Consider the following 24156-nt stretch of genomic DNA (forward strand, 5'->3'; position numbering starts at 1 on the left):
GTGCGCTAAACATGGAAGCAATAAGCAGTAGTCTTCAGCTTCTACAGTACTACAGTACTCCAGACTAGTTCAAATGAACGTTGATCCAGACCCAGAACATCTCTTCTGGTCTGAGGAACCTTTCACACCTGATGTTCAGGTTCAGACTGAAGTGAAGCGTCTGAACCTCTGAACCAAACGAGGTGTGAACGAGTCGTCAGAGCTGTGAGGGGCCTTCTCCCGTCTGAATGTTCCACTGGGTTAATCAACTGCTTCATATTTGCAACACTGACATGAGTGGCATCAATCTTCACAAAATCTTAGCCAGAAAGTGAATAAAGCTGTTTCCCGAAATGTCAAACTTTTCCTGCATCTCCCTTGGAGCGGTCGCTCAGCAGCAGACGCTGCAAATAAATGTGGGAGGTGACAGAAAAGAGGAAGGAGGTTAAAGAAAAGAAAATGAAATAAACATTGAAGGTGAAGAAATGAGGAGCTGCAGAGAGAAAACAGGAACTGTGATGTTTGAATGACAAAAGTAGAAATGAAAAACTGTGGATGAAAACTGAGTTTGAACGAGATGTGAAGACATTTTCATTCTGTCTGAAACTTTCATCCTCTGAGTTCTGACATGTGAAAGGAAAATCTATATTTCTTCACCCTCTATTACTGCATCATTTAATAAAAATAAATTTAAAGAGACGTGGTGATATTGTATATTTTCTTCTCCCGAGTATTTACTGTCTAAAGACTATTGAAACATCAATAAACTTGATTTTCACTCAGTCTCACATAGTGTCCTTCTGCCCCAAATGTTCACCACAGTCGTCGGTTCCACTCTGGTGACGTCCCTGGTTTTGGTCTTTATAAGGGATTTATTGATAATAAGAAAATAATAATTCCAATTAGTTTAAAACCACTTTGATTCACTGGTGTTTCTTGTTGTTAAACTTACTTGAATTGGCTAAAACCCCAAAAGCTGAGTCTCTAATCCTAAACCCGCTGCTGCTTCCGGCACAAAACAAACCAAAATAAAAGATGTTTTTTCTCCTTTTATTATGAAATAGTGCTACAATGTACATTGCATTTCCTCTCCTGACTGTCCACTGTTTGCTGATGTGTGTGCTCTGATGTGTAATGTCGGAGAAAACTGATAAAAATAAAGAAAACTGATAAATATCTTTAGTTCTTCAGACCCGGAGTGAAATAATTATCCATCCTGACGTTTGTGATCGAATCCTTTGTTCTGTGTTAAAATCTGCTTCTTCTTAAAAGCTTCTCTTGACAAAAAAATAGTAGATTCTGAAAGACGGAGTAGAAACGAGAATCACTCGATCAGATGGACAGTTATTTACAGCTCTCGTGTCTGTGATTGTTGTACTGTGCTGTCTGTTGACATTAAGTCTGTGCTCCACAAAACAGAACCAAACCCATGGAGGGAGGGTGGGAAATAAAGTTAAAAACAAAATAAAATGAGGTAAAGAACAAAGAAGGTCGGTCAAGTTAAAATGATAAAGTCTTAAGAGGTCAAGAGACGGGACGTCCTCTCCTGTCCCGACTCCTCAACGGCCAGATTCACGTTAAATGTGTGTGGAGGTGGAATAAAACCTAGACGGGGGTGATGGATGAGCCAGGAGGGCCAATGGCAGGCAGGCAGGAGGAGGGACAGCCAATCAGAAGGCCTGCTGGGCAGGATTGTAGTTGAAGGTGGAGGGAACGTGAGGCCGTTCTTCTAGTTTATCGTACTCCAGATGAAACTCCTGCAAACAAAGAGAACGTTTAAACATTTGACCTGCTTTTTATTTCAAATTGGTTAATGTTGCTCGATGTAAAATCAATTTCACATTTAAAGATCCACATCATAAATCTGTATTTACACTTTAAACATTGGTCGTATAGGCAACGTCGTACTGATACAAGCTCCGTGAACATGAAAGCATTAAAAGCCCCAAACTCACGAGGGTTAAATAAGTTCAACGTACAAACTGAGCGAATGTAAAGTTAAAAACACGTGTTCACGTTCACCTTGGCCACTTTTCTCCAGTTGATGCAGTCGAAGAAGTAGTAGGTCCCTCTCTCGTAGGCGTTGGTCTTCAGCGTGGGCTCCATCCCCGGAGCCCGAGTGATCCAAACCCGCTCTTCTTTGTGATACCGCCAGTCCCTGTTAAAGCTGCAAACACACAAACACTTACACTCCAATCAGGACTCACTTCAAAACGTCCTGTTGGGTGGACAGAAAAGATCCAGTCTTTCTCAGTTTGTGTCGCACTAAAACAAGATGTCTATGAAAGGAATTACAGTGTGTGTTTGTGTGTTGCTCTTACAGTTCTACTGCAGCCAGCAGTTGTAGTAGGTCTCCACCGTTCATGTAGTAGAGATAAAACAGCAGATCTTCACCATATCGAGACAACTTGATAGCTGCTAACTGCAGACAGGAGGTTAGAGACTCAAATTAGTCAAGATACTCAGAACAGAAATCATTAATTACCTTAACCCTCATGTACTTTATCCAATCACGCACCTTGTCCCTTATGTGGATGTTGGTTAAATACTCTGACGGGACGTGGAAGTCTGAAGGAGAAAATGACTTCAAAGTTAAAAAAAAGCATCTTAAAATAGATTTTAGTTAATAAACACAGCAACGGACACAAGCTCAGATTCAGCGTCTGAGTTTGAAATGTTCTGTTAGTTCATGTTTTTGGTTCTTGGTCCTTTTTAAATATGACATTTGCGCAGAAACTGAGTCGGTGAAACTTTCACTTCCCATTTTTTACAGATTCAAAACTCACATCGTCTTACAATCTATTTGATATGACATGAATGTTCAGGATAAAGGAAAAACAGGGTTCCTACAGGTTTTAACAAGTTAAATTTAAGACTTTTTAAGACCACTTTGAATAGAATTTAAGACCTATTTCACAGCCATACTGGGAAAAAAGTATGAAGGAAAATTACTATGAAAGAAGAAATAAGTCCAAGAATTACTTGCAAAGTAAATGTTTTCCCGATCAACATAACAATGACTGAACATAACAGTATACAGAACTGAGTGTTTACGTCTGTCTGTAGACCTGGTTGAGATGGAATACAGGCGACAGCTAGCTTGCCCTGCACTGAGGCAAAGACTGTATCTCTGAACTTAGAGCAGTTGGAATTTACTAGAGAGCAAGTTATCGCGAAGTAGCTTCCTAATCCAATTCATTTTTAAGACCTAGCTAAATCAAATGTAAGACTTTTTAAGACCCCGCAGGAACCCTGTCAAATAATCAAACGTTGAAACTCACCGATATCCTGCGGTCGACATGGAGCTGACGCCCAGGGAGACGCAAATTTGGGATAGAGATTCCTGATGGAGACGGAAAAAGAGACGTTAAGGTTTACATCAGCCTTGCTCCCGTCCCGACACGCCTATTTCTCACACCTGCAGTCACATGATTAGTTCGAAGCCAATCATATAGATGACGATCATGATTTCGACTCAGTCTCAAAATGAAAGCCAGATATATATGAAGAACAGGTTTGTGTGTGAGTGCGTGTGTCGTACTCGGGTGAGTTGAGGTTGAGGCCCAGCGTGGTGAGGTCCGAGCCCAGCGCCAGGTGGACCATGCCAGGGTCCGTCTCCGCCGCCCGGATGAACGTCAGCAAGCCAATCATTCCAAACTGGTCCGTTACCATGCCGACCGGGATGTTGGTCACGCGCCCTGTGTCACGAAAAACCACAGATGACGACGGCTCAGACTCAAATATGCTCATATGGTCCCCCCCTCTGTGGACGTGTCACATGACTCTCACCGTCAGGAAGAACCTGGATCCCTTTCTTCTGCTGGTTGTTGTTGCTAGGTGCAGAGCTCTTGTCACCGGGGAACTTTGGACCATCTGAGTTAGAGGTGGACTTTCCTGACGAGTTCAGATTCTGATTGGACCAAAAAATGAGGTAAATAAATGAGACACAAAACAAGAGGGACGAGCCGAAGAAACCAAACAGGAAACAGAGCTTGAGATGTGAGATTCCTTTCCACTTCCTTCCACTATCTAGAAATCTGGTTAATTTCTGCAACATACACAGTTTTACAGTTTGAATCAATTTCTAGTCACAAATGAAAGTGAAGCAGTCGCACCGCAGAGCGCAGGGACCAGTCAGAAAGAGCCAAGAGATCAGTCACCGTTTTGCTGTCCTCGTTGGTGCTGCTGGGGTCTTTTGTTTGGTAGTTGGGACCAGGGAGAGCTGGGAAATCTTCGTTATGGATCGAGAAGTCTTGCGACTGCTCACTGGACGGCTTGGTTACCATGCCAACTGGAAAAAAGGAGGAAAGGGCAGTTAACAATATGTTAACAAAAGCAAAATATGTCAAAGTAATAAAAAAAAAATCACACACTCCCACCGTAAGGCGCCCGACCGGCCAGCGGGTTGAGCAGCGGGGTGGGATTCGAACCTCCGTCCCTCCGACTCCTCTCTGCTAACACCGGGAAATCCGACAGGTCCAGCCCCGTCACATTCTCACTGCCATCTGCAAAGAAACACAAACGTTTCCACGCTTAGTCCAATATTCAAACCAAGAAAGTTCAAGTAGTTTATCACAGGATGAGCTGGCTTTTTACCTGTTCCATTGAAGATGTTGTTGGATAATGAGTTGTTTAGGTTGAAGCCGGGATTCCTGTTCACCCCAAACCCTGACATACTGACACACAACACACAGACACACAACACGGGCTGGATTATTCTCTGAACTGATGACACTCATATAGAGAAAACAGAAATTCATCGAACTGAAACCAAGGGGAGATAGTGAACCGTCAAAACACTGGTATCGATCTAACCACAATCACAATGTCACACTGGTGCTATTCTTTGTTTTGGGTTTCAACACATGAAGCTGCAAGAATCTTGATAAACGATTTAGACTCTGAGTGTGAGTCCCCTCGGACCCCTACACGCCTCTTTCTCTGTTTAAACATTCAGTCAGTGACCAGGTGAATCGGCTCTAAGTCGGCTTTACCTGTTAATCGTGAACGGCTGCCGTGCTTGCTGCTGTTTAGGCATCCCGATGATGCTGGGCGACGACCGGCTGGGACTCCCCATGCTGCCGCTCCTCCCTCCTCCGCCGCCACCCCCCCTGTCGCTGCTGCCACCACCCATCCCTCCCGCTTGAGCCGTGGGACCGCCCACCTGCTGGCTGTGGTTCAGGACACTCCGGCTGTTCATAGGCAGGATGCCCCTGCAGGGAGAGACAGACGGGAGGTTAGCGCTGCTCGAGGTGGTTCTGTGGCTTCATGCTCACATATGGTTTGTGAAGACAAAGAGGAACACGAGCAGCTGGATCTGAGGTGAAACTGTTACTGACAGGAAGTGTGAGCAGCGCTTTGTATTCACCGCTGGTAGTCGAGTCATGTGACTGATGAGAGCCAATCAGAAAGAGAATGTGGCGATGGATAATTGTTTACAAAAGCCTTAGTTTCTCTCCGTCCTCACTAAAACGCAGCCACAGCCTTTTCAAACTAAAACAAGACAAACATTTGAGAGGCTGGTAAACTCCGTCGATGACACGTTTTAGTGAAACTGCATTACTACATAAATACTGAAAAGATAAGCTAAACATTAAAACAATGGAAGTGTATTTTTGCCGTACCTGCTCGGTGATGGAGGCGTGTGCATTGTTCCAGAGTTGGGTGTACTGGCATGACTGGAGAGCTGGCTGGCAGACTGGTTCAGACCACTTCGACTTAACTGAGGGGCTGCGCTGCTGTTCATACCACGCATGGGAAACCCCAACGCACCTACAACAAACACACACAGACAGAAAACGTGTTTATTCAAAAGGTGAAACATGAACCTTCTCAGATTAAACATTGTAGAAAAACACAGTTGTGAGCTTAGACGGCAAAATACAGGTTTTAACTTGTGAAAAGATCTAAGAGTTGATGATGAAATCTGTCTTTTTACAGTAAAAACTGAAAGTGTCTCAAATACTGATCATTTTAATGGGACCTGAGACGGTCAAGTGTGTGTGAGCATCTTACTCTGCGGACCATATAAACTGGCTCCCAGCTGTGACAGTTGACCCGTTGAGGAAGCAGAGGAAGACACCAACATCTGAACACAGAGGAAATCCAACAGATTGTTTAATTAACAGTAGAGATGTGTAAGTTATGAGAATTATCACTGTGGGTGAAATTCCCCATTCTTTCACACAATACTTTAAATATGTAAATATAATTGAACGCTATAGAGTGTTGATGAAGATTGATTTAGAAAACCCTGAGTAGCAGGAACTCACATCTTTATCTGGGCGGTGAGGAGGGAACATGGACTGCTGGCTGTAGTAGAGGCTTGAGTCGTCCGAGTAGTCGTTCTCCACCCCCCCCTCCATAAACTTCTTCCGGTTAGCACCAAACATACCTCGTGTCACCTGAGGAGCCGGAGAGAAAACACGGTCAAGAACACGATAAAGAGGAGAATCACACACGTCTTAAACGATCCTGTGTGAACTAAACTTTGGGTATTTGTACAGAGGCAACAGGCAAATAAGTTACAACTGTTTGGATAATTGAATAACTTTTAAAGTGATATTATAACCTTTTACAAAAAAAAGATTTTCCCTGTTCTAATTCAAATTAAACTGAACATCTTCAGGTTTCCGTCAGCTGGTCAAACAAAAAGGATTTTGGAAAGGTGTCAACTTCAACTGCTATTCAGAGTTTAGCTTATAAACCAAGGAGTTAATTGAAAAACGAATTGACAGATAATGGACATTTCCTTTAGTCCTAATTTGTGAACACAAACTCATATTCTGTGTTTGTTCTGTAACAGCCCTGAACAGATCTGTGATTCAACCAGCAGGTGTTACGTCCAATTCCTCACATTAAACTAGTTGTACATGAAAACAAAGTAAATTAAATGACCCAGAAAAAAGGACATAAAACACTTGGTTTAATACATGATTTGGGTTTGAGGAAGATGTGGAAACACATCCTCAGAGCTGCTGGACCAACCGGGGACCGGGTTTGATCTGGAACATGTGCAGATCAGAGTCTGAAGCAGCTTCTGTCATCACTCACACTGGTTCTCACATGAAACACAATCAGATTCAGATGTGAACTCACAGCAGCTTTGGATTCGAACGTTTCCAGAGCAGCTCCGGTCACTAAGGGATGTGAACCCATGCCTGCGGGGTTTCACAGGTTGAAAGTAGGTTAACAAAACACCCGCAATATGAGTAGTAGCTAACTGAGCTAACGCGCTGCTAGCGGGTACAACTCGGCTGTGCTCCGTGTTAAAACCCCGGGATTCCCGGTGTGAGTTCCCCTGCAGCTCCCACATCGGACTAGCAGCCGTTATGACAGGAAACATCTTTCTTCTTGTTTCAAATGTCCATTAAAGGTGCACAAAGCTACTGTTAGCATCATGAGCTAACCAAGCTGCTGAACCCTGACTGACGTGGCTCAGACCTGAATGTTTCCTGCTGGTTTCTACAACACTAACAATCAGACTCAACCCGCGTCATCTTCTCTCAGTGAAGCTGAAACAAAATGTTTCATCTTAGCTTCCGTTACCGTGTTAGCTCCCAATGCTCCAGGAGCTACCGCTAGCTAGCAAGAGCGCATAAGCTAACGGATGCTTCAATAGGAATACACGAGTACGTTAGCATGCGAGCTAGCGCTAGCTACCGAGCTAGCTGCTCGGCTAGTAGTACCGTGAGAAGGCCGCTACAAGAGCTCTTAAAAGCGGCTTTAACGCGGTCAGTCGAGCCGGCAAAGTGTGATTTTCAGCGGGGAAGCGGAAAGGCTACCGGGCGGAGACGGTGACCGGGAAAAGTGTGTTTTCTTCGGGTTTGGGCCTGCGCCGCCTCCGTCGGTCAGTTTCCCAAAACAACAACAAAAAGAACCGGGCCGCGCGGCCCCGGTGCGAGTCGAGTCCCCCTGGGGCTCCGCTCGGCTCGGGCCAGGGGAGACAAGCCCATGGGCCGGGTTCCACTGCGGCGCCGCCTCGGCCCCGAACCTCCGAACAAGCGAATAAAAGAAGAAAAGCAGAATCTCACCGCATCAATCTTTCTTCCCCGCTACAATCCAAGATGGCCGACATCACTTCGCAAATCAGAGAGGATGCTGGGAAACCTTTCCCCTCTGACCCCAGAGCCCCGTTACGTTACTATAGTTACTTTACTCTGCTTTACTGGATGAGCCTGATTGTTAGTGTCAGCCTCATCTGTAAAAAAAGAGTAGTTTATTCTACTCTATTCTATTCTACTCTGTTCTACTTTACTGGATGAGCCCTGTTACGTTACTCTACTATAGTTACTTTACTCTACTCTATTCTACTTTACTGGATGAGCCCCGTTAGGTTACTCTACTATAGTTACTTTACTTTACTCTGTTCTACTTTACTGGATGAGCCCTGGTACGTTACTCTACTATAGTTACTTTACTTTACTCTGTTCTACTTTACTTGATGAGCCCCGTTACAATCTATAGTTACTTTACTCTGTAATACTTAACTGGATGAGCCCTGTTATTTTACATTACTACAGTTTCTTTACTTTATTCTACTCTGCTCTTATTAACTGCATGAGCCTTGTTACGTTTCTTTACCACAATTACTGTACTTTATTGTACTTGGTTTTTTATTTACTGTAGTTTACTGGGTGAGTCCTGTTACGTTACTTCACGATAATTACTTTACTTTACTTTACTCTTCTCGACCATAGAGTTCCTTCCTGTTGTGAAAGAATTCTTTCGGATCATCCAGAGAAATGTTCGTCCTAGTCCATATAAATTATTGAAGATTTATTTGTTTGTTTACATTTTGAATGACAAATGTTAATGTGTTTTTCAGTCAATCTCTGTCAAAAATTCTAATAAATCTACATTGATATGTAAACAATTCCACAAATCTTCCAGCTCAGGTTAATGTGTTGAGTTTGTATGAACAATATCAAATTACAGAATTATATTTGTTATATAATTAAAGTATAAACATCCTATTTTTCATTAAATCACTAGTAAAGAAATATTTACTACAGAGGGATACTGTGTAACAGTTTAACACTAAATTATTACAGAATTATACAAAATGAAGTGATAGAAGGTTGGGAAGATATTTTGAAGTCTTAACAGAATCCCTCCTGATTTATAAAAGTTGTAATGTCCCAATTTTTGGTAAAATTTATCATTTTCTATGTTTTAAAATTTCGGTCTTGTTTATTTTGTGATTCCTATGAACTGTTGAGCGGAAGTTGAGTCATGTCTACAGAGGCTTCACAAGTCGCTTTCGATTGGTCGCTTGAACTAAGGACTCAGACTGACCAATGAGCGCTGAGCTCCGAGCCGCAGTGACACTATATAAACCCGGTGGTCCGGCCTCTCCATACATCGACCCTTTGAACCTTATCAATATGTCTGGACGAGGAAAGACCGGAGGAAAAGCCCGAGCCAAGGCCAAGACCCGCTCCTCCCGGGCCGGGCTCCAGTTCCCGGTGGGCCGCGTCCACAGGCTGCTCCGTAAAGGCAACTACGCTCACCGTGTGGGAGCCGGAGCTCCGGTGTATCTGGCCGCGGTGCTCGAGTACCTGACTGCTGAAATCCTGGAGTTGGCCGGGAACGCGGCCCGCGACAACAAGAAGAGCCGTATCATCCCCCGCCACCTGCAGCTCGCGGTCCGCAACGACGAGGAGCTTAACAAGCTGCTGGGCGGAGTGACCATCGCTCAGGGAGGAGTGCTGCCCAACATCCAGGCGGTGCTGCTGCCCAAGAAGACCGAGAAAGCCCCGAAGTCCAAGTAGAAGTTCCGCAGACCCGAACCACCAAAAAGGCTCTTTTCAGAGCCACCCACCCGCAGCAAAGAGGCAAAGTCCGGTTACAGCTGAGAATCAGCTCAGGTTCATCTCGAACTCAGACAGCTTAAGATAATGAGTCAAATCTGACAGCATCTCTACCACATAATGATACTTCATCATATTAATGATTCATATTATAATAATCACATTGTTGATCTAATTTGACTCAATATGCAACACCACTAAATACATGTTTAAATCAATAGTGTCTGACCCATTTGATTCAAATTATGTCAGGTGGAAACTTCAGTATCACACACCCTCCATGTTAGTAGATGGGAGGTCGACTCTCTGTCTCCTCCCACTGCTGATAGTGAGACCACCGTAAACTCGACACGTGAAAACACTCGCCTTAGTCGCCCCCATGTGTCCGGCTGCAGTAATGTACATTGTAATGTGCAATGACTTCCGTTTCTTTTTGTGTTTTGAACCTTCTAGACTCTTTCATCTTTAAAGACTTTCATGTCTTTGATTTAATTTACTACTCATATTCCAAACAGTGCTTTCCTTTGATATGGAAAAAGTGTAAAACTTTTTTATTTGAAATAATGTAATTCAGCATCTTGTCGGATGCTTTTGTTTTGAAGGATCTTTAACCGGAAACTCAGAGTAACTGGCTCCAACTTGAAAAGATTAATGACACTTCATGGGGTGCGGCAGAGCAGACTGTTCTCCTACACGTCCGCATTAGATAAATAAGTATGGACGTTCCCCGCTGGTTGAGCATCATCTTCTCAGTGTCGAGATGTCAGGTCGCGGTAAAGGAGGGAAAGGTCTCGGTAAGGGCGGCGCCAAGCGCCACCGGAAGGTTCTGCGTGATAACATCCAGGGTATCACCAAACCCGCCATCCGCCGGCTGGCTCGCCGCGGCGGAGTGAAGCGGATCTCCGGGCTGATCTACGAGGAGACCCGCGGGGTGCTCAAGGTTTTCCTGGAGAATGTGATCCGTGACGCCGTCACCTACACCGAGCACGCCAAGAGGAAGACGGTGACCGCCATGGACGTGGTGTACGCGCTGAAGAGACAGGGCCGCACCCTGTACGGCTTCGGAGGCTGAACGCACCGGATGTGACCTCACGACCCAACGGCTCTTTTAAGAGCCACACACCGAGTCCGAGAGGAGACAAAGTCCTGAGAGATCGAAGCAACAACTGGTGCTGCTCATCACATGAGAGCTGCAGGTCCACAACCACTGACCAGACAGGCTGTTGACACCCGACACCACAGACACATCACTGGCTCCCATCACAGATCTTTGTTATAACTGCTTCTGTCTGAGTTTAAAGCCTGTGAATAAGAAAACAACAGACATGATGAAACAAATCAACAGACTTCATCACAGGAAACGTCTGAGCGTCTTTAAGATGTCCTTTAATTTATATTAATCGTCCACTCATTGAATGATTCATGAGCACCATGTTGTTATAGTCAGGATCGTGTGGCCAAATAAAAACATCTGGAACATCATTAAATGGCAAAGATATTAATGCTGTATATTTTTTATTAATATAAATACTGTTTATTCTCCACTTCTCTGCCTAACAATGCATTTATCTAACTTGAACTTTTCTCATACTGTATATTTTACTGTTTCTTTGGCACCAGACTGTATTTTACAATAAGTGATAATAAAATAAAAACTAAATTGATAAACACGACGAGTATTTCACACTTTACAGAGTTTTACATGAATCACTGTGCTTCCAGAAACCTGATGTACAACCGGTTCTGTGATCTATTTTTCAGGTATTATAAAATATATACAAAATTATCACTTTATAATATTTACCTTCGACACATGTCTTCAGATGTGTGCAACGTCTGTTTAAATTGTGTACTGTAAAATGATATAGTTTTTACCTTCTGAAAAAGTTAATAGAAATGAATTGAAAAAATATGAATTTGTATATAAATACATATATATGTATATACGCTTATATTTTACCAGTAGTATATATATACAGTTTAGCTCTAAACATTTTCCCTGAATGAGAAATGACTGATGAACTTGTAGAACCTCAGAGTGACGCTGAACGTGGAATTAATGACGGAGGGGGAACCGCACAGTCTCATTTGCATGTGATGTTTTTAAAGCCGCTCCTCCTCCTCCTCACATCTGATCCACTGAAACGACACTAGTACCATCAGTCCAGTGTTATCACAATCACTTCCTTTGCATCTTGTCAATCACTGACACGTGTCAACTGAAGCTGCTGCAAACAAACTGTTGGGATCTAGTTTGAGGTTTAAATCAGAAGCTGCTGTTTGTAATCTGGTGTTTTAGTTCATATTGATGCGTAAAGAGTCTCATTAGGATTCATGTGAACCATGTGACCCGTGGGACCTGGACCCTCCACCCGGCTCTGATGAGCTTGATGGAAACTGGAGGACGGAACCGGTGAGTGTGTGAGTGTGAACATTGAACTGTCGTGTATTTCAAGCAGGAGAGTGATGAAGATGATGAAGGAATAATTCTCTGCGGACCCAGTACTTGCTTGTATAATAAAGTTTATTGAAAAGAAGTTATAGGTCAGGACGGGCTCTAGAAACTTGGAGACAGCACAAGCCACCCATCCATTAGCAGGTCAAAGATCATTCCAAAAAGAGAGAGAACTAACGAGAAACATCTGGAGGAATTTCTGAGAATCCAGGAACAGGGGCTGGTGGAAGCGGGTCCCTGCAGCAGTTCACTTGGAGCTGGTGTACTTGGTCACGGCCTTGGTGCCCTCGGACACGGCGTGCTTGGCCAGCTCCCCGGGCAGCAGCAGGCGGACAGCGGTCTGGATCTCCCTGGAGGTGATGGTGGAGCGCTTGTTGTACTGAGCCAAGTGGGAGGCCTCCCCGGCGATGCGCTCGAAGATGTCGCTCACGAAGGAGTTCATGATGCCCATGGCCTTGGTGGAGATGCTGGTGTTGGGGTGCACCTGCTTCAGCACCTTGTGCACATAGAGTAGACCTCCTTGCTGCTCTTCCTCTTCTTGCCGGTCTTACCGGGGCCCTTGGTCTTCTTGGAGCCCTTCTTGGGCACTAGAGCATTCACTGATTCCGGCATCGTTTCATTTGAACAAGTTTAAATTGTCTTTCATGCCTTTCATGTGATGTGTGTAAAGCCGCTCCGCCGCTCATCCTCCTCCGCACATCTCATCTGATCCACAGAATCAATGTGCCTAGAACTTGTTTCCCTTTGCTGAGTTATCATAAGGGGCATTGTGTATCACTCTTGCTCCTTATGAAAGGTCCATGTTTAGTGATATTTACAGAATTTTTTAGTGGTTATTCTGTGGTTTATTAGTGTTCTTATAGACACAAGAGGCACTTGTTTATTCTGTTTTGATTATTTGTTGTCCCTACAAGTTCAGATGCACTAGTCCAATACTATTTGAGCCTCAGCATCTGGGGTTCCGAATTTGTAAAATGATACATTATATGTATATTGTTATAATTTTTCAGGCAGTTGAAATAAATCCTGAAGAGAACAAATTTGGGTTGTTTTGTGTCTGTATAGGCTTTGCATAAAAAGCACTTTTAACACTTAAGTACATTTAATATGAGTTACTTTTACTCAAGTCCTTTCCTAACGGGTGACTTTTACTTTTACCGGAGTCACTTTCAGGTAAGATATCTGTTCTTTTACTCAAGTATGGCTTTCAAGTACTTTTATACACCACTGGCACCAAGGAAGGCCCCAGCGCCTAAGAAGGCAGAAACCGTCTCTGAGAGAAACTCATTTAACTACTGAACGCAATTGTACATACATTTCAAAAGGCCATACTAATAATGGGGAAATCTGTAGAAGAACATGGAGAAAATAAACAAATCAAACCTATTTTATTAGTAAGTTGTGATAAACTACAGATTTCCCACTTTGTATGGCCTTTTGAAATGTATGCACAGGTGTATGCAAGTGAGTGGCTGAAATAGTAATTGTTTATATCAGGGGTGCCCACACTTTATAGGCTTGTGAGCTACTCTCGAAATGACCAGCTCAACAAGATCTACCCCCCCACCCCGCGCACGTACCCCCTCTTTTTTCGCGCCAGGAAACACACTGAAAAATGATTTTTAACGATATAGATAACATATTTTATATTTTATATGATATAAATGATTAAATATGCATCCCATAGTTTGTATTCCCCTTCTGTTGTCCTGGAGATTTAATTTTACCAATCACATTATTAAATGTCCCCCTCTGCACACAAGCAGTCATATAGATAAAAAGAGAGAGGGGGGGGCTACGTATTCTCCACATAGGTTTGAGTGGAGAATACGTAATTTACCCTCCACACCCGACATAGCAAACAGTGGAGAAGTTCTTGAAGATGGATGACATTAAATTAATAATTTAAGTGGAGAAGTACAGTGAGCTGTATGATCCTCCAGAGGTGGGACCAAGTCATTTTCTGGCAAGTCCCAAGTAAGTCTCAAGTCTTTGCCGTCAAGTCCCAAGTCAAGACAGGCAAGTCCCGAGTCAAGTCCAAAGTCAAGACTGACAAGTCTCAAGTCAAGTCCAAGTCCTGCAGTTTGAGTTTCGAGTCCTTTCAAGTCCTTTTGATCACAGAGTAATGATATATTTACACAGATCATGTATGCTTTTAAAATCTGTATTTATTTATTAAAACAAGTGCAATTGAAATTGCACTTGCCGGGGCCGCTCCTATGCAGTGCAAAAAAGGACAACGGCTCATAAATCCAATCCAAAAACTGTTATTTTTAATTAAAGGAGATCTTTACAAATTTAAGTGCAATGACATTAAACATGTCAAACATTAAACATTTAACATGTCAACACAACATTTAAGAACTTTTGGGAGGACATGTCAAGACATGAACCACATGACAGCTAAAATAAAAAGTTTAAATGCCGCTGTCCCACTGTATATTTAAACTTTTGGTTAAACTTTGGTCCACCTTTAGAGCACTAGTCTACAAACTTCTTGTTGAGTAGAGCTCATTCGGGTTCCCTTTGCAGTGAACAGCAATCCAGCACAGCTGAAGAGTCACCTGCAGGCGGCCGAGGCAGGTAGGCCAGTCGGCTATTGAGTTTCAGGCAGTGTTGTCCATGAACGAGTTAAAAAGAACGCGTTCATTTTTATGAGAAAGTTGAACTAAACGCAACTTAATGACAAATAATGAATTTGAACGGTAAACACGTTCATATTATCTGAGGTCAAGCTGAAACGTTACGTAATGTTTTCCTTCTCCTGAGGAGAGACGCTGTCTAAAACGAATGCTTGCACCATGTCGTTGTGATCGTTGTTGTGTTTATTTGAAATGAAATGCAGTCTTACAGGGCAAAATACCGTCTGAAAGTTGCAATTCCGTTTTTCAACTTTTTTTTGTTGAGGGGGGGGGGGGGGGCTCTTGCATATAGCACCAAATGTGCTAGGGCCGCCCCTGTGTAGCGCAGTGATTCTCCCACCGGTGCGGCGCGGAGGCATAACAGGCGCGCGACCGGGAGGAGAGAATGCGAGGCGGATCTAATATTATAGCTAATGTTTTGACGTCCGCATCTCTTAAACGGCGGAGCAGTAAACAAATCGCTCTTTCGCCGTCATCCACTCTGTGCAGCTCTAGGGATTAGCGCTGCGCGGCGCTTCGGCGGCGCTTCCGCGTCCGGTTTGAACCCGGCGTGACGAGCAGTCCGCCCCGGTTGACGTTCGCAACATCAACCAGGGTGGGGGGCGTGGCAGTGGCGGCAAAAAAAAAAAAAGTGGGTACGTGCGCCGGAGCGTCCACGTGACTGCCTCTCGTCCAGTTGTGCGATCGACCCACACTGCCTTCGCGATCGACCGGTCGATCGCCATCGACGTATTGGGCACCCCTGGTTTATATACATAGTATGAGTATGAAGTGTGTGCTATATAATCAAACACACAAATGTATCATATGGTTATTAATATAATTATAACAAAATATATCATGATAATTAATTGTCATGTGTAATGTTAGATTAATATAGGAGTTTATAAATTCTTCTTCTCTGCTGGTTTACATCGTTCAGAACCTTTCACCGTCTGCCTGGTGACCAGCTCAGCCAATCACAGAGGGGGAACCGCACAGTCTCATTTGCATGTGATGTTTTTAAAGCCGCTCCGCTCCTCCTCTTCCTCACAACTGATCCACTGAAACGATGCCGGAACCAGCGAAGGCTTCAGCGCCCAAGAAGGGCTCCAAGAAGGCGGTGACCAAGGTCCCCGGCAAAACCGGCAAGAAGAGGAGGAAGAGCCGCAAGGAGAGCTACGCCATCTACGTATACAAGGTGCTGAAGCAGGTGCACCCCGACACCGGCATCTCCTCCAAGGCCATGGGCATCATGAACTCTTTCGTGAGCGACATCTTCGAGCGCATCGCCGGGGAGGCCTCCCGCCTGGCTCACTACAACAAGCGCTCCACCATCACCTCCAGGGAGATTCAGACCGCCGTCCGCCTGCTGCTACCCGGGGAGCTGGCCAAGCACGCCGTGTCCGAGGGCACCAAGGCCGTGACCAAGTACACCAGCTCCAAGTGAACTGCTGCTGCGGGGACCCGCTGCCACACAACGGCTCTTTTAAGAGCCACCCACCGGCTCCCGGAGACAAACCGTCCTGATGCTTCCACTCACACTCACTTGCACAATCAATCAAATTTTTTCACTTGGTGTACTGAATCTGAACCATTTCAGGGACCAAACGACAACTGAACTTTAACAACCATATTGAACCTAATGGATTTATAACATTCATGTTCAAAGTCAGATCGATGCCACTTTTTATTAAATAAAAAGACTTACATGTTTAAAGTTTGTTTTCATCCAAATAAATTGAATCTACAAGCTCTATATAATTAGGTGATTGGACAGTAAGTGGCTTGCTGTGGTAATCCACTAGAACGTTTCCATCCATTCACAATACGTGAATTCAGAAGTTGTCAAATGTTTTGGATGGACGCTGATGTTTTCAGAAATAGACAATTTATTCGAAAAAGCACTGAACAGTAACGGATCATGTGGAGTTCTGGCCTGTACTCGATGTTAGATGCTCGAGGACATCACTCTAAGAATCATCACTGCAAGAGAAATTAAAAAAATGCCCATGGAATAAAATTAGTCGTTGCTAAATGATTCCATGATCAATATTACTCTATAGTTGACCAATACATGAAAGGGTATGAGTAACACGGCTGTAAAAGGTGCTTGTACATGAGCATTTTTCACTTTGAGAAGCAAGTTTGTAATCGAACTGACGTTTTCTCTTTCCCCCAGCCTTTATAGAGCCGGAATGACAACACTGGGCGGCGGGTCATGAAGTTTGCTTCATAACCCGCTCTGTTTGACTCGTGTGCAGCGGGACTTAGACTCTTTTCTGCGAATGAGTGGCTCTTAAAAGAGCCGTTGTTTGGTGGGTGGAGATCGGGCAAGTTAGGCTCTCTCCCCGCGGATGCGCCGGGCCAGCTGGATGTCCTTGGGCATGATGGTGACCCTCTTCGCGTGGATGGCGCACAGGTTGGTGTCCTCGAACAGGCCGACCAGATAAGCCTCGCTGGCCTCCTGCAGAGCCATGACGGCGGAGCTCTGGAAGCGCAGGTCGGTCTTGAAGTCCTGAGCGATTTCTCTCACCAGGCGCTGGAAGGGCAGCTTGCGGATCAGCAGCTCGGTGGACTTCTGGTAGCGGCGGATCTCCCGCAGAGCCACGGTCCCGGGTCGGTAGCGGTGAGGCTTCTTCACACCGCCGGTGGCCGGGGCGCTCTTACGGGCCGCCTTGGTGGCCAGCTGCTTCCTGGGGGCTTTCCCTCCGGTGGACTTACGGGCAGTCTGCTTGGTTCGAGCCATTGTGACAAGAAGTGAATATGAGGTGGACGTGGCGGAGCGCTTCTTATGTAGCCGGAGCCGGGGCGAGGCTGGCGCTGATTGGTCCAAAGAGAGGCACGTGACGAGGACAAGTCACTTCCGGTGGGAGCAGAGAGGACATATTGTTCAGTTCAGAAGATTCAAGACAAGAAGATTCTTTACTGCGATATTACAATAAATATTTACTTATACTTAGAACATATTAAATATAATTACATCATAAAAAACTTACTTAGAAGTGATTACATATAATTTGAACATATACAATTATTTGGAACATATAAGATTTACTTAGAACTTATTAAGTATAATCTTAACACATTAAACTTTTTTGACAAACTCATTGTAAATATTTCCCTGATGTGTTATTTTAGTTTGTTCTGTTCTTTGTGCAATGTGTTTCCGTTGTGATGGCTTGAATATTGGTGAGTTATTGGCTCTGTAAACTCGAGGCTCTCCTCTGTTATTTCATTGTTTAATATCTCTTGCAGTGATAATCCACTGGTGCAGTCACACAGTATAAGATAAAAATGTGTTGTGCACGTTTTACTTTTGACAATTTAGCTTTGTTAAATTGGGTGTTCAGCATTTAACTCTTTTTATTCTGTTATTACATCGAGTTCAGGCCAGTACTCCAAACTTTGCACATGATGCTGTGCTGTTTAATCAGTCTTTTTAAATCATTTGTCCGACTTGAATAAATTGTCCTCCTCGAATCATCAGCTTCCCGTCCCGTTTATTCTGGATACATGTGGTGAACCTGATTGGTGATTTATTAAAGTTTATGTGTACAGAACAGATACCAGTAATGGATGAAATGAACATGTTCAGTTTGAATGGATGGAAACTCAGACACAGACGAGTACAAAAACATGCAAACTGATAATTAATGAATAATTACAGCAGCAGCTTGTCATCTCCGGAAGTAAAACTAAAAGGGAAATAATTAAATTAACTGGTTCGTCCAATAAAATACAGGATTTATGAAACAGCAGCAGTGAGAAGAACATGAAACAGGTGGAAGCAGAATTTATAATTTTTTAGATAAAAACAAACGTTTGGCGTGTCTTTAAATCTTGAAGTCCTTTGATTAAATAATTAGTGAACTCGACCTGGCTTTGAACATGAAGGTTATAAATCCATTATATTTCTATGGTTGGACCAGTTGTTTGTCTCTGTGACGTTTTGTCCCATAAATTATTGAGACACGAGACTCAATGTTAACCGTAGTGTGTGTGAGTGGAAGCATCAGGAGCGTTTGTCTCCGGGAGCCGGTGGGTGTTGAATGTAAATATATAATATAAAAACTTATATTTTTGACCAATACCTGAAAAGAAATGACAACGGTTTCAGGTTTCTGGAAGCATCGCACAGTGATTCATGTAAAACTCTGTAGAGTGTGAAACATAGGATCGTGTTTATCAAGTTAGTTTTTTATTATCACTTATTGTAAAATACAGTCTGGTGCAAAAGAAACAGTAAAATATACAGTATGAGAAAAGTTTGAGTTAGATAATTGTATTGTTGAAGTGGAGAATAAACAAGATTTATATTAATAAAGAATATACAGTTTTAATATCTTTGCTATTTAATGATGTTCCCAGTGTTTCTTATTTGGCCACACAGTCCGTACTCTAAAATGTTGCTCAATGGTCAGTACTTCACTTCCACCGACACTATGTTTAATGTGATCAGGGCTGAATGTAATAAGTTTATTGTCTCTTGTCCACACGCTCAGATTCAATCCAGGGACAAAAGGTGAGAAAATATAAATGAGTTGTGTTTGTACAGCACTGAGATACAACTGTTCTTTAATGTATTAAATAAAAGCAGGTTGGTGTTTGGTTCTCTACTTTTAGAGGGAAACGTGTTCTAGGTTCTAGCAAGTGACGTTTCCTGTGATGAAGTCTGTTGATTTGTTTCATCATGTCTCGTTTTCTTATTCACTGGCCTTAAACTCAGACAGAAGCAGTTATAACAAAGATCTGTGATGGGAGCCAGTGATGTGTCTGTGGTGTCGGGTGTCAACAGCCTGTCTGGTCAGTGGTTGTGGACCTGCAGCTCTCATGTGATGAGCAGCACCAGTTGTTGGTTCGATCTCTCAGGACTTTGTCTCCTCTCGGACTCGGTGTGTGGCTCTTAAAAGAGCCGTTGGGTCGTGAGGTCACATCCGGTGCGTTCAGCCTCCGAAGCCGTACAGGGTGCGGCCCTGTCTCTTCAGCGCGTACACCACGTCCATGGCGGTCACCGTCTTCCTCTTGGCGTGCTCGGTGTAGGTGACGGCGTCACGGATCACGTTCTCCAGGAAAACCTTGAGCACCCCGCGGGTCTCCTCGTAGATCAGCCCGGAGATCCGCTTCACTCCGCCGCGGCGAGCCAGCCGGCGGATGGCGGGTTTGGTGATACCCTGGATGTTATCACGCAGAACCTTCCGGTGGCGCTTGGCGCCGCCTTTACCGAGACCTTTCCCTCCTTTACCGCGACCGTTAGTTACGTATTGTAACTCTAGATTCTATGAGTATAGGCGCAGCCCTTTAAGGCTATCGCTAGTGGGTTTATCCCTCGCGCGCATGCGCAGCACTGAAAACTTTAGTCCACGCCCACCAACTGTGGGCCCCACCCCCGGTCTCACCGTGTATAAATTGGAGTGAGACCGGCTGCTCGTTTCCCTAATAATAGCTTTTTCTTCAGCCATATAGGAAAACAGTGAGGCCCAAAACTTAAAGGGCTGCGCCTATACTCATAGAATCTAGAGTTACAATACGTAACTAACGTTCTATATCGTATAGGCTTCGCCCTTTAAGGCTATCGCTAGTGGGTTAAAGGCGAAGCTCGATGTAGTCAATGCCTCACTGGGTCTGTACCGTACCACAAGCATAAACTCATCTGCCTTATAACCATCAAACCATTCCAGACGTCATAATGGAATATGAAGAATATTCCATGGTGGAATGGTCAGGAAAATTCTACTGCTGTAAGACGTGTCAGACGAACGTTACGCACTGTAACAGTCCAACAAATACAGAGTAGAAGTCAGACAACTCTCCCCAGCTCCACAGATGAGAGGGAGAGCATCAGACATAGACATCAATTAAACCATCACTCTGACAAAACACTCAGTACAGAGTGAGTCATGGAGGAACAGGAAACATCCCGCAGGTAAAAGCGGATGAAAGAACAGGGGGAAGACCAGGAAGCTGCAGTGCAGATATCCCCCACTGTCATTCCTCCATGCAAAGCCGCAGAGGAGGAAATTCCTCTGGTGGAATGTGCTCTGATGTTCTGTGGAGGATCCATCCCTGATGAGAGGTAAGCCTGTGACACGGCCTCACAGAGCCAGTGAGACAGGCGCTGTGCCGACAGGGGGAGCCCTTGAGACTGCTCCCTGTAATGCACAAACAGACGCTGTGTGCGTCTCACCACGGCCGTGCGCGCCACATAACAGGCCAGCGCACGCACAGGACAAAGAAGATGGGAAGTTGCCTCTTCCTCTGAATTGTGAGGGGGTGGGAAACCCCTCCAAAGTGATCACTCTTGATCGGAAAGAGCTCGTGATGCTTTTAGGCGTAAAAGCAGGATTAGGGCGTAGAATAGCCGAGCTGCAATCTCCTTGGATCCGAAGACATGAAGGTGCCACAGAGAGAGCAGACAAATCACTAACTCTCTTTGCAGATGTCAAAGCCAACAGCAGAGCTGTTTTGACTGACAGTAATTTAAGCGGAATTTGCTCCAATGGTTCAAAAGGAGCTTTCACCAATGCACGTAAAACCAGTGCTAAATCCCACTGAGGGGCCAAGGAACGTGACACTGGCCTGTCTCTTCTTACGCCCCTCAGGAATCGTTTCGTCAGAGGATGACTGAACACTGTTCCGCCACCGAACCCTCATGACAGGAAGAAATAGCAGCAGCATATGTCTTAACTGTGCTAAAAACCAAATTCCTATCCATCAAAAGCTGGAGGAATGACAACACCTGAGGCAGGGGACACACCGTGGGCTCCAGACTCCTGTCTACACACCAACGCTGAAAAGCGCTCCATTTGGATGTGTATGAAGCTCTGGTAGATGCGACCCTGGCGCCCCGGATAGTGCGCACAACATCTTGGGAGAGACCCAGTCTCTCTAAATGTTCCCGTTCAGCGGCCAGGCCCACAGACGCTGACCTATCATCGGGTAATTCCTGATCGCTCCTCCTGCCTGAGAGAGAGCGTCCCCGCGCCACGGAATCTCCCATGGCAACCCTGAGATCAGCTGTTGCAGACATGGAAACCATGACGCGCCCGTGCGCTCCGGAGCTACGAGGATGGCTGACAGCCGTTCCTCTAGAACTCGATCCAAGAACCGTGGAATCAAAGGACCCGGTGGAAAAGCGTAAAGAAGCATCCTGGGCCACGCCCGATGCGCTAACGCGTCCACTCCCAGCGGAGGGTTGTCCCGCACGCTCAGAGAAAACCACAGAGCGCACTGTGCGTTTCCTCGAGAGGCGAACAGATCCACCTCTGCTTTGCCGAACCTGCTCCAAATCTGACTCACCAGATCAGGATGAAGGCTCCAATCTCCGTGTCGAGGACCTCCCCTCGACATGATGTCCGCTCCCGTGTTCAAAACACCGGGAATATACACTGCTCTGACTGAGAGAAAGTGTGTGTGTGTCCACAGCAGCAGCCGCCTCGCTATGTTCAGCAGCTGCGCGGAGCGCACTCCTCCTTGGCGATTTATGTAGGCTGCCGTCGCCTTGTTGTCTGTGCGGATCAGGATGTGCTGATCCCGCAGCAGTGACGCAAAGTGCTGGAGAACCTTCTGCACCGTGAGGAGCTCCAGCGCGTTGATGTGGAGAGACATGTGGTCTGGCCACTGTCCTCCCACCACTTGTGACAGACACGTCCCTCCCCATCCTGAGAGAGATGCGTCTGTGAACACTGAGACGTGTGATGCAGCTCTGCCCAGCGGCACTCCCGCTGACAGTGTGCGGGGATTCTTCCAGTGGGTTAAATCTGCGTTCACTGAGAGAGGAACGGTCACCATGCGTCTTCGCTGACGCACAGGATCGACGTGCAGACGAATAAACCATCTCTGTAGACGTCTCATGTGTAATAGGCCCAGGGGCACTACCACGTGACCTGCTGACATCATGCCCAGCAGGCGCATGACAGAGAGAGCTGTCACAACCTTGGGGGGCGTGACGCGGCTGAGAAGAGCTGTCAAAGCTTCTACTCTCTGTCGTGAAAGCCGCGCTCTCATGTTGACGGAGTCCAACTCCACCCCCAGATACGTCACGGACTGGGCGGGGAGAGCGGAGCTTTTCTTCCAGTTTATGGTGAAGCCCAGACCCGACAGGTGACACACCAGCGATTTTGTCTGTAACACGGCTTCCTCCCTGGAGCGAGCTAATAATAGCAGATCGTCCAGGTAGAATAAAACTCTCATCCCTGTCCTGCGCAACGGCTCCAACGCCGTTTCCACACACTTGGAGAAAGTGCGTGGAGCCAGGGAATAACCGAACGGCAGGCGGTTGTACTGATATTGTATCCCCTGGAATGAGAAGCGCAGATATTTCCTGTGTTTCGATACGATCGACACGTGGAAATATGCGTCCTTCAGATCTATGGAGGTGAACCAGTCTCCCTGGTGAACACACTCCAACACTCGTCTGATCGTGAGCATGTGAAAAACGCCTCTCCATGATCGACTTGTTGAACAGAGACAAGTCGAGGATGGGTCTCACGCCTCCCGTCTTTTTCGGGACCAGGAAATAACGGGAGTAAAAACCCCTGTGTCTCCTCCCCCTGAGGAACTTTGGAAATTGCATTTTTCCTCAAAAGTTCCTGTAGCTCTGACTGGAGAGCGAGACAATGTTCCTGAGATGACAGGATTGTTTCCACTATCCCGTTAAACCGCGGGGGTGGGGAAGCAAACTGCAGAGTGTAACCTCGGCTGACAATCCTGTCCATCCATTTGTCCATCAAACATACGCGCTGCCACTCTGAGTAATGCTCTGAGAGGGGGCGTGCACTTGCTTGGTGCGCTGTGGCTGTCATGGTGACGAGCCAAGCCAGAGCCCTGACCGCCGTTGTTCGCATCGGAGCAGACTCCGGAACAACCCATGGGGCTTTGCATCGAATGAGCTGATCAGAAGCCCCCGGAGCACACAGGCTCTCACTTGCACCTGCAGTCAGACGCTGACACGGGGATGACGCGTCGATGGCAGAAAAAAGCCGTTTAGGATGTCCTTGTATCTTACAAGGTTCCTGAACGCAGCTCGTATGTGCGGTCAAACCCTTGCTCCTTGAGAAAGGAGGGGGGAAGACACTGAATGCAGACACAGTGTGTGCGTTGTCAACACGAGGCGTGGTGACGGCTGTCAGACGCTGACAGGTTGATGACGCATCAATGGCAGAGAACGGCTGTTTAGGACGTCCTTTTATCTTACAAGGCTCCTGAACGCAGCTCGTATATGCAGTCAAACCCTTCCTCCTTGAAAAAGGAGGGGGGAAGACGCTGAGTGCAGACACAGTGTGTGCGC

The 24156-nt window shown here is 45.5% G+C and overlaps 5 protein-coding genes and 1 pseudogene across 7 annotated transcripts; 3 read left to right on the top strand and 3 right to left on the bottom strand.

The window, feature by feature from the left end:
- Positions 1 to 1015: 1015 nt before the first annotated feature.
- LOC133005657 (CCR4-NOT transcription complex subunit 2-like) lies at positions 1016 to 8077 on the bottom strand. 3 transcript variants are annotated; one of them, XM_061075408.1, is made up of 16 exons: positions 8013 to 8031; positions 7078 to 7139; positions 6252 to 6383; positions 5995 to 6067; positions 5604 to 5751; positions 4974 to 5192; positions 4576 to 4655; positions 4353 to 4484; positions 4140 to 4270; positions 3769 to 3889; positions 3521 to 3677; positions 3261 to 3322; positions 2498 to 2547; positions 2301 to 2401; positions 2002 to 2146; positions 1016 to 1736 (listed from the first exon to the last, which is right to left on the bottom strand). In XM_061075408.1, exons 2-16 carry the CDS (start codon positions 7135 to 7137, stop codon positions 1650 to 1652), a joined length of 1698 nt encoding a protein of 565 aa, XP_060931391.1. In that variant the 5' UTR covers positions 7138 to 7139; positions 8013 to 8031; the 3' UTR covers positions 1016 to 1649. The 3 variants fall into 3 exon arrangements, with proteins under 3 accessions (XP_060931391.1, XP_060931399.1, XP_060931408.1); XM_061075416.1 differs by having other exon boundaries at positions 4359 to 4484; positions 8013 to 8030; XM_061075425.1 differs by lacking the exon at positions 7078 to 7139 and having other exon boundaries at positions 8013 to 8077.
- A 1284-nt stretch (positions 8078 to 9361) lies between these two features.
- On the top strand, positions 9362 to 9752 carry LOC133004255 (histone H2A-like). Its single transcript, XM_061073919.1, has one exon. The coding sequence runs from the start codon at positions 9366 to 9368 to the stop codon at positions 9750 to 9752; it is 387 nt and encodes a 128-aa protein (XP_060929902.1). The 5' UTR covers positions 9362 to 9365.
- Positions 9753 to 10535: 783 nt separating this feature from the next.
- LOC133004271 (histone H4) lies at positions 10536 to 11459 on the top strand. Its single transcript, XM_061073920.1, has one exon. It carries the CDS (start codon positions 10552 to 10554, stop codon positions 10861 to 10863), a length of 312 nt encoding a protein of 103 aa, XP_060929903.1. The 5' UTR covers positions 10536 to 10551; the 3' UTR covers positions 10864 to 11459.
- Positions 11460 to 12493: 1034 nt separating this feature from the next.
- Positions 12494 to 12858, bottom strand: LOC132999155 (histone H2B 1/2-like; annotated as a pseudogene).
- Positions 12859 to 15937: 3079 nt separating this feature from the next.
- LOC133000331 (histone H2B 1.2-like) lies at positions 15938 to 18353 on the top strand. Its single transcript, XM_061070232.1, has 2 exons — positions 15938 to 16952; positions 17050 to 18353. Exon 1 carries the CDS (start codon positions 15940 to 15942, stop codon positions 16315 to 16317), a length of 378 nt encoding a protein of 125 aa, XP_060926215.1. The 5' UTR covers positions 15938 to 15939; the 3' UTR covers positions 16318 to 16952; positions 17050 to 18353.
- Positions 17149 to 21734, bottom strand: LOC132999314 (uncharacterized). Its single transcript, XM_061068996.1, has 3 exons — positions 21653 to 21734; positions 19840 to 20139; positions 17149 to 17690 (listed from the first exon to the last, which is right to left on the bottom strand). The coding sequence occupies exons 1-3, from the start codon at positions 21732 to 21734 to the stop codon at positions 17206 to 17208; spliced, it is 867 nt and encodes a 288-aa protein (XP_060924979.1). The 3' UTR covers positions 17149 to 17205.
- Positions 21735 to 24156: the final 2422 nt, after the last annotated feature.

The sequence above is a fragment of the Limanda limanda genome, chromosome 1 (genome assembly GCF_963576545.1).
Source record: "Limanda limanda chromosome 1, fLimLim1.1, whole genome shotgun sequence".
Taxonomy (NCBI): domain Eukaryota; kingdom Metazoa; phylum Chordata; class Actinopteri; order Pleuronectiformes; family Pleuronectidae; genus Limanda; species Limanda limanda.

Excerpts from the sequence above, each read along its gene's own strand:
- LOC133000331 (XM_061070232.1), top strand. The coding sequence starts at position 15,940 with ATGCCGGAACCAGCGAAGGCTTCAGCGCCCAAGAAGGGCTCCAAGAAG.
- LOC133005657 (XM_061075408.1), bottom strand. The coding sequence starts at position 7,137 with ATGGGTTCACATCCCTTAGTGACCGGAGCTGCTCTGGAAACGTTCGAA. Across the intron at positions 6,068-6,251 it reads CTCACCGCCCAGATAAAGAT|ATGTTGGTGTCTTCCTCTGC; the intron begins GTGAGTTCCTGC and ends CTCTGTGTTCAG. Across the intron at positions 3,323-3,520 it reads CTCAACCTCAACTCACCCGA|GAATCTCTATCCCAAATTTG; the intron begins GTACGACACACG and ends CGTCTCCATCAG.
- LOC133004255 (XM_061073919.1), top strand. The coding sequence starts at position 9,366 with ATGTCTGGACGAGGAAAGACCGGAGGAAAAGCCCGAGCCAAGGCCAAG.
- LOC132999314 (XM_061068996.1), bottom strand. The coding sequence starts at position 21,734 with ATGTTGTGCGCACTATCCGGGGCGCCAGGGTCGCATCTACCAGAGCTT. Across the intron at positions 20,140-21,652 it reads TGGAGCGCTTTTCAGCGTTG|AGTTACAATACGTAACTAAC; the intron begins GTGTGTAGACAG and ends CATAGAATCTAG. Across the intron at positions 17,691-19,839 it reads CGCGCTGAAGAGACAGGGCC|CGCCAGCCTCGCCCCGGCTC; the intron begins GCACCCTGTACG and ends TGGACCAATCAG.
- LOC133004271 (XM_061073920.1), top strand. The coding sequence starts at position 10,552 with ATGTCAGGTCGCGGTAAAGGAGGGAAAGGTCTCGGTAAGGGCGGCGCC.